This window comes from Pelobates fuscus, chromosome 1, assembly GCF_036172605.1.
Source record: "Pelobates fuscus isolate aPelFus1 chromosome 1, aPelFus1.pri, whole genome shotgun sequence".
In the NCBI taxonomy this organism is placed as follows: domain Eukaryota; kingdom Metazoa; phylum Chordata; class Amphibia; order Anura; family Pelobatidae; genus Pelobates; species Pelobates fuscus.
In genome coordinates this window covers 210,752,384-210,761,242 of record NC_086317.1, presented here as the reverse complement: position 1 = coordinate 210,761,242, position 8,859 = coordinate 210,752,384, and the positions used below count along the sequence as shown (strand labels likewise).

Below are 8,859 nucleotides of genomic sequence, written 5' to 3'. Positions count from 1 at the left end.
CTAGAGCCTACATTAATTGCGGTGTATTCTAACATTCTTGAACACAGGAAAATGGGAGTTCTAATATCCTCTTAATACACCAGGAAAATGCATATCTCAACCCTTATACTAGCAATGGGACACACAGATCACACATATTCCCAATACTGGGCTTGGCATCCCTAATCTCCTAATAAACAACCACTGGATCAGAGTATTTATAACCAAGTTGTAATAGAAAGACACTGTGATGCACAGGTAAGAAAAACAGGCATTTTATTTGATACAATAAAGCATTAAAAAACCCCATCATTACTTATGGGATTAATACATAATATACCCTTATTTACAGATAATAATCAGAATGACAAACATATTGTATTATGTGGTGTCTGTTGTAGGATCAAACAAAACAGGGTCCTTTTCTGATTCTGTTTGTGCACTATGCTACATTAGTCTATATCTCAATTTTATATGATTTTACAGAGAGAGAGAGACAAAATATCGTAGTAGATCCTTTTGTATGTAGCTCAATTGATCTTACATCACATACCCTACTGAACCAATTAAACTGGCAATGACCTTGTTCACATGTTTGCATATCTCCTGTGTGTGACCATAAATTATTCCTAGTATAGCATACTGGGAACCAAAGCTTTTCAGTCTTTATTTAAAATATGTACAGATACAAATATGTACACACATATATTGGCAGGACTTCCAATTTTAATCCCTAGACTGACAGATCTTGTTGCATGCTACCTTTCAAGGTATGGAATTATGTAGTACATAGAAGGATTAGTAAAGAGAAGCCCTTTTGAATTTGCAAGAAGAAAGGTGGTTAAACTCCCTTTTATTTTTGGCAGTCGAAATGAAGCAATATCTGCTGGGTACAGAATACAGGAATGTCACCTGAAGTGTTTTTGAATGCTATCTGGTGTCGATGGAGTCCAAATATTCAAGAGAAATTTCATAGCAGAAGCGGTATTGATCCTTTGAAAGGAGAAGAATCATTAGCAACATTCTATATTCAGTCAGAATGCTGTAACAAATTATAAGGGGCAGTACTCCTGATTGCGTTTGTCTTACAACAGGGGTTCCCAAAAGGTACAACCCCAGATATTTTTAAAACTACAGCTTGCATGATTCTAAACGAATTACAAAGGTATGCAAAGCATCGAGGGAAGTAGTTCTACAACATCTGGGGATCTACCTTTTGAGCACCCCTGTGTTACAACATGATATCACTTACCAGTGTCTCCACCATATTTGGTTTGACATTCCTTAGACTTTTCACAGCATAGAACACATCCACTATTTGGTGACATCGCACCATCTCACATAGCATTGCACAGGCACAAAATGTTCCACTCCGACCACCACCATTCCTGTGGAGGCAAAACACAACATGAAAATATTTCCCTAATGGAGTTTAGGGGTTAACACAGCTTTGTAAAATGTAGGAGGCAGCCAATACCTTATGGGGGTAACCCAATTTTGAAACAGGAAAACAGTTCTTTAAAATGCTAGGCAAAATGTGTAAGACTTTAGAAGTCTTGGCACCATAGTTCCAAGATTGATCAAGCTGGAGAGCATCCCAACTATTTAGGTGGAGTGAAATGATGTAATGAATTTACTCAAATGTAATCAGGCTTTTCTTGAAAATGTGATGATGCTAGGTGACAAAAATGTTGATGAAGTCTAGAGAATATGGTAATTACCCATTTCTAATGTAACAGAGTGTGGTGGTGGTAATCTGTTTATACAGTATACATATGAAGTGTGATAGTGTTATCCTATTATTGTCTGCTAAAGCCCTGTAAAAAGACTCTGATGTACCTTTTTCTCTACTTAATACCTCTTAGGGGCAAGGTATGGGAACTTGCATGATGTCATAGTATGAATTTGGCTCAAGAACACACATATACATACAGGCAGTGTACTAGCATTCTGTGGTCTCTATTTTGATCTTGCCACTGCTCCACCAAAGACAAAAGTTGTAGAAACGACCTCTTGGTGTCTGGAGTATCTCTATATGGAGACCAGCGTAAGTACTGGAAATGTTTGACCAGAAGATGTTCATCCTACAGGAGAGTAGAAAATTATCACAAGAAGAAAAGACGGTGATGTGATGGAAAAGTAAAAATGGAATTGGGAGTGACAAGCAGTATGAGTAATGAGAAAAAAAGAGAAAGAACTTTGTTAAAAAAATAAAATAAAATAATAATAATTTGAAGAAATTATATGGAAATAAAACAATAAACTTTTTGGGGGTTGAGGGGGGGCAAAGAAAAGTCTTTATAAGCATTTAAAAAGTCACAATGTTCTATACATAGCATGCTGAAGAGTTGCTTACCCTAGTGATATTTTGTACACGAAAAAGGCGAGTCACTACATCTTCATCTACTGATCCAGACACAAACTGCACTTCCATTGGCCCATAACGGGAAATCCCACTGTCTGGCCAGTACTGCAGGCAGGGCTAGGATTGGAAGAAAAAAAGAGGAAATGGAGATGAATCATGCACATGATGAGGGAAAATACTGATAAATAATACTTTGTTGTGATGGCAGAAAGAAGTACATTGAATGCACCTAAACACAATACTGCAATAAAGTGTCTCAGGGTAATATACAAATATAACACATATAAAGATAGGGCTACAGACATTTACAGGCTGATAAAAAATGGATTGCAATGTGTCAGACTTAAAATGTTCTCTGCAGCAGTACTGATGTATATATCATTGGTACAAGTGTCTCTTTAGACTCATGATTAGTACTTACCCATGCAGAGTTGGACTGGTTGAGCTGGTTTAGCATTACAATACTAGTGCAACCATAGTCATAAACCAATCTCCAGAAGTCTGTAATTGTGTTTTGCAGAGGATGCAAAGTGACAATCACATGTGAGCTCCTTGTGTAACTCTGTGGAAACAGGACACAAGCTCTAAGTTCAGTATATTTGGTAATAGCTTCCATCTACCTATCACAAACAGAGATACAACAAACTCACATTAGAATATTTCTATAACCGGAGAAATAAATAGTAATTTTTCAGCTATGAATCAATCATGCATCAAGGATTCTTTAGGACTGAATTAGTTTGAGTCTACAAAGATCCAATCTAGAACACAGCAAGTACTACGTATTCCCTGGGCACAGCTCAAGCAGTGCAGGCTTGAAATCAAGTCCTTAAACCTAGAGACTAATAGCAAAACTAAATCATAAGACCATACATACATCAGTCAAAGCGGCATTGATGTAATTGCTGGTGTCCTCGCCATGGGCAGAGAGCAGTAAAGGTAGGGAACGGTCTGGAGGCAATACATCCATACTGCGGTTCTTGTCACGGTTGTGGGGTAAAAGAGCAACACTGCACTCTTCTACACCGAGCTGGGCAGTCACTGAATTAAGTGTCTTGATAAAAAAAAGAGACAAATACAGTTAAAAGTGTAAAGCACTAGAAGCAAAAATCTATTTAACAAAGAAAGTCAACAATGCAGGAATAGGAGCGGTAAGGATAGTAATTCAGAAAGTAGTTACATGCACAAGATGCACAAAGATTAATGTTTTGAAACAATCTCTAGGTACAGAATAATATATCAATAAAATAGTGAACCAATATAAGAAGATATAGTACATAGATGTAGTTATGAGATGAGTGATCGTGCAGACGTTTGATTAGCATGGGAACAGCTAAGTGAAGAAGCAGCAATACCTGGAATTCGTCTCTCAGGTGTGTAGAGTTGCTCTGTGTATCTATCTGCAACATCTCCTTGTACGTCTGTCTAAAGTCACACGCAGGAATAGCTGTATCTCCACACAGACATGCTTCCAGTATTGCATCATGGATGAATACATATTGTTCCTGGAGACAAAGAATGATTTTGTAGCTGAATCTATACATCAAAACAATGTCTACCACTCCTCATAATCATTAATATTCCACAGGGCAGCAATATGGTCATTGATGTATTGCTTCACAATTCAGCTTACCTGTGTTTGCACCATGTTAATTCGTCGAGAGCAAAGTGTTTTTACACAGTTGTAGATGTCCACAACTCCCTCACACTCCGCCATGTCCAGCATTACATCTAGGACTATATAGCATCCTGTTCTTCCTGCTCCAGCACTGATAACAAGCAGAGGAAGATTTAGAAAAAGGCCACAGTAAAGAAACCACTAGAAGCCATCTCTACCCTGCCCAATAAAATAACACTGTGATATCACCACTAACCTGCAATGCACCACAACAGGACCTGCATCAGGTGGAGTAGAGGACTTAACTCTACGGATAAACGCCAGAAGCCCAGTTGCATGGAATGGTACTCCATGTTCTGGCCATGACAGGAAGTGGAACTGCTTTACTTCATGTCTTACTGTGTAGCCCCGCTGAAAAACAGATGTATACCTGAAATTATTATTAAGCTGTGCAGTCCCTTGGTATACAAGGCACAATTAAGTACATCTAAACCAGTATAAGTTGATTGTGAGTGTTGGTTTATCACAAGCTAACACATCCTATATATTCTATAAATTATCAAAGAACTGTCTAGTGAATTACAAATTTAGTAACTTTATTTCCTCAAAATTAGCAATTTCTTAGTCCAAGCTCCACAATTCCATTCCTCATTTACTTCTAGGTGTAACAGATTATATGTGCAGAGATCAGAAGTTCACTAACAAAGACAAAGATGGAAATATATACAACTTAATTTCTGCCCCTGTGTAATAAATAAAAAAGTAAAGGAAAAAAATATCTAGAAAATTTTAAATGTGATAAGCCTAAATGTGATCATCAGACATGGATCCAACAAAAATAAAAAAAAAACTTGAAAATATAAATTACAGGTTAGGCTAAAAAAAGAAGTAAATCACATCTACATGCAACTGTTTGCTGTCCAATCGACTGTGATGAAATATGGGGAAATTAGTGGGTAATTTGCTACTCATGAGAAGCTAATGGAATAAATATTATTTACATGCTTAACCATAGTAATAACAGATTCTACTAGGCATGAAAGGGATATTATATATTATAGATCCACAGTTAACATATTCTTCCTATTATCTGACAGCATAACTTGAAATGGTACAAACTTGAACTTGCTGGATTTTAATTTAAAAAATGAAAAATAATTTATTCATCCATTATTGTTTTTTGGAATCACAATTGTAACATAGAGACAAACCCGTTGCAATTTGGCTTTAAAGGGACATGCATTGCCTGTAACTGTGTTTGTGTGTGTGTGTGTCTGCATGCCTGTAACTGTGTTTGTGTGTGTGTGTGTGTGTCTGCATGCCTGTAACTGTGTTTGTGTGTGTGTGTGTGTGTGTCTGCATGCCTGTAACTGTGTTTGTGTGTGTGTGTGTGTGTGTCTGCATGCCTGTAACTGTGTTTGTGTGTGTGTGTGTGTGTGTCTGCATGCCTGTAACTGTGTTTGTGTGTGTGTGTGTCTGCATGCCTGTAACTGTGTCTGTGTGTGTGTGTGTGTGTGTCTGCATGCCTGTAGCTGTGTTTGTGTGTGTGTCTGCATGTCTGTAACTTTGTGTGTGTGTGTGTGTGTGTGTGTGTCTGCATGCCTGTAACTGTGTTTGTGTGTGTTTCTGCATGCCTGTAACTGTGTTTGTGTGTGTGTCTGCATGCCTGTAACTGTGTTTGTGTGTGTCTGCACGCCAGTAACGGTGTTTGTGTGTGGGTGTGTGTGTGGGTGTGTCTGCATGCATGTAACTGTGTTTGTGTGTGTGTGTCTGCATCCCTGTAACTGTGTTTTGTGTGTGTGTGTGCATGCCTGTAACTGTGTTTGTATGTGTGTGTGTGTCTGCATGCCTGTAACTGTGTTTGTGTGTGTGTCTGCATGCCTGTAACGGTGTTTGTTTGTGTGTGTGTGTGTGTGTCTGCATGCATGTAACTGTGTTTGTGTGTGTGTGCCTGCATCCCTGTAACTGTGTTTGTGTGTGTGTGTGTGTGTGTGTGCATGCCTATAACTGTGTTTGTATGTGTGTGTGTGTGTCTGCATGCCTGTAACTGTGTTTGTGTGTGTGTGTGTGTGTGTGTGTCTGCATGCCTGTAACAGTGTTTGTGTGTGTGTGTGTGTGTGTGTGTGTGTGTGCATGCCTGTAACTGTGTCTGTGTGTGCATGCCTGTAACTGTGTTTGTGTGTGTGTGTGTGTGTGTGTCTGCATGCCTGTAACTGTGTTTGTGTGTGTGTGCCTGCATGCCTGTAACTGTGTTTGTGTGTGTGTCTGCATGCCTGTAACTGTGTGTGTGTGTCTGCATGCCTGTAACTGTGTGTGTGTCTGCATGCCTGTAACTGTGTTTGTGTGTGTTTCTGCATGCATGTAACTGTGTTTGTGTGTGTGTCTGCATGCCTGTAACTGTGTTTGTGTGTGTGTGTTTGCATGCCTGTAACTGTGTGTGTGTGTGTGTGTGTGTGTGTGTGTGTCTGCATGCCTTTAACTGTGTGTGTGTGTGTCTGCATGCCTGTAACTGTGTTTGTGTTTGTGTGTGTCTGCATGCCTGTAACTGTGTTTGTGTGTGTGTGTCTGCATGCTTTAACTGTGTTTGTGTGTGTGTGTGTGTGTGTGTGTCTGCATGCCTGTAACTGTGTTTGTGTGTGTGTGTCTGTAACTGTGTTTGTGTGTGTGTCTGTAACTGTGTTTGTGTGTGTGTGTGTGTGTGTCTGCATGCCTGTAACTGTGTTTGTGTGTGTGTGTGTATCCATGCCTGTAACGGTGTTTGTGTGTGTGTGTGCGTGTGTGTGTGTGCCTGCCTGCATGCCTGTAACTGTGTTTGTGTGTGTGTGTGTCTGCATGCCTGTAACTGTGTTTGTGTGTGTGTGTGTGTGTGTGTGTGTGTCTGCATGCCTGTAACTGTGTCTGTGTGTGTGTGTGTGTGTGTGTGTCTGCATGCCTGTAACTGTGTTTGTGTGTGTGTGTGTCTGCATGCCTGTAACTGTGTTTGTGTGTGTGTGTGTCTGCATGCCTATATCTGTGTTTGTGTGTGTGTCTGCATGCCTGTAATGGTGTTTGTGTGTGTTTGTGTGTGTCTGCATGCCTGTAACTGTGTTTGTGTGTGTGTCTGCATGCCTGTAACTGTGTTTGTGTGTATGTGTGGGTGTCTGCATGCCTGTAACTGTGTTTGTGTGTGTGTGTGTGTCTGCATGCCTGTAACTGTTTGTGTGTGTGTGTGTGTCTGCATGCCTGTAACTGTGTTTGTGTGTGTGTGTGTGTCTGCATGCCTGTAACTGCGTGTGTGTGTGTCAGCATGCCTGTAACTGTGTGTGTGTGTGTGACTGCCTGCCTGTAACTGTGTATGTGTGTGTGTTTGTGTGACTGCATGCCTGTAACTGTGTGTGTGTGACTGCATGCCTGTAACGGTGTGAGAGTGACTGTCTGCCTGTAACTGTGTATGTGTGTGTGTGTGTGTGACTACATGCCTGAAACTGTGTGTGTGTGTGTGTGACTGCATGCCTGTAACTGTGTGTGTGCGACTGCATGCCTGTAACGGTGTGAGAGTGACTGTCTGCCTGTAACTGTGTATGTGTGTGTGTGTGTGTGACTACATGCCTGAAACTGTGTGTGTGTGTGTGTGTCTGTCTGCCTGTAACGGTGTGTGTGTGTGTGTGACTGTGTGATGTTTCCTGTAACTGTGTGTGTGACTGTAACTGTGTATGTGTGTGTGACTCTCTGCCTGTGACTGTGTGTGTGTGACTGTATATGTGACTGTCTGCCAATAACTGTGTGTCTGACTGCCTGACTATGACTCTGTGTGACTACCTGTAACTGACAAAGTGTGTAACGGTCTGCCTATAACTGTGTGTGTGACTGTGTGACTGTCTGCATGTGACTATGTATGTGTGACTGTCTGCCTGTGACTGTTTGATGTTGCCTGTAACCGTGTGTGATTATCTGTCTGTGACTGTGTGCATGTGACTGTCTGCTGCTGCCTTTTACTGTGTGTGCGTGTGTGACTGTCTGCCTGTGAGCGTGTGTGTGTGTGTGTGAATGTATATGTGATTGTCTGCCTGTAACTGTGTGCATGCCTGTCTCTGACTGTATGTGTGACTGTCTGCCTGTAAATGTGTGTGTGGGGCTGCAGGGATTTTGTAGAAGGGAGCAGGGGTTTTGTATTGGGACAGGAGTCTTTATAAGGGGATTTGTAGATTGGGTTTCAGGGGTTTTGTAGACGGGGGGCAGTACAGGATTTGTAGATGGGGCGGGACAGGGGTTTTGTAGGAGGGGGTGGGGCACACAAGGGTTTTGTAGAAGGGGGCTGACAGCGGTTTTGCAAAGTTTCCAAATTTGTTCAATACATAAAAAAAAGGAAACGTTTAAAAAAAATGTACAGGTTTTTTTGGGAGGGGAGGGGGGAGAGGGGGAGTGGGGTTAGAGGGGGGGTGCCAAGCCCAGGATCCGCCCCTGGTGCCAAATGCTCTAGGTACGCCCCTGTGCATCACTCGATACCTTTTTTTAACCAGCAAGCAAACATTTGTAAACAAATATATGAACCAAAATAAAGCAATAAACACTTTGAAATGTATGTAATAAACATTTATAAACTTGCTGTCAACTTGGTCAGATTGAATTATTGGGCAACTAAGGGATTTTCTTCAGCCTTGATCCCCCCATCTCAGTTTCAGACCAGTCCACTAATCACAGAAACAGGGCACTATTGTGCAGCTGCAGGACAGAGAAACCAGCCACTGGAGCCTGTTTGGCATGAATACACTGATCAGACTCCAGCTCTTTTCCCCTGTCAGGATGTTGCAAGGAAGTGATCTTGCAACTGAACAGGTTTAAATCTGTCAGGCATGCCCAATGCACTTTTCCAGTATTCCTAGGGATTAGACCCTGATTGGATAGATCAGTGTTCCCC

At 41.1% G+C, this 8,859-nt stretch overlaps 1 protein-coding gene across 4 annotated transcripts in view; it reads right to left on the bottom strand.

The window, feature by feature from the left end:
• Positions 1–238: 238 nt before the first annotated feature.
• PTPRU (protein tyrosine phosphatase receptor type U) overlaps positions 239–8,859 on the bottom strand; it is a 69,215-nt gene continuing 60,594 nt past the window's right edge. For all 4 annotated transcript variants that reach the window (XM_063454404.1, XM_063454423.1, XM_063454414.1 and 1 more), the window contains 9 exons: positions 4,219–4,373; positions 3,978–4,113; positions 3,700–3,849; positions 3,222–3,398; positions 2,766–2,906; positions 2,336–2,461; positions 1,912–2,063; positions 1,232–1,367; positions 239–972 (listed from right to left, as the gene is read on the bottom strand). In XM_063454404.1, coding sequence (XP_063310474.1) covers positions 910–972; positions 1,232–1,367; positions 1,912–2,063; positions 2,336–2,461; positions 2,766–2,906; positions 3,222–3,398; positions 3,700–3,849; positions 3,978–4,113; positions 4,219–4,373 — 1,236 coding nt within the window. In that variant the 3' untranslated portion in view covers positions 239–909. The remainder of the gene's footprint in view (positions 973–1,231; positions 1,368–1,911; positions 2,064–2,335; positions 2,462–2,765; positions 2,907–3,221; positions 3,399–3,699; positions 3,850–3,977; positions 4,114–4,218; positions 4,374–8,859) is intronic.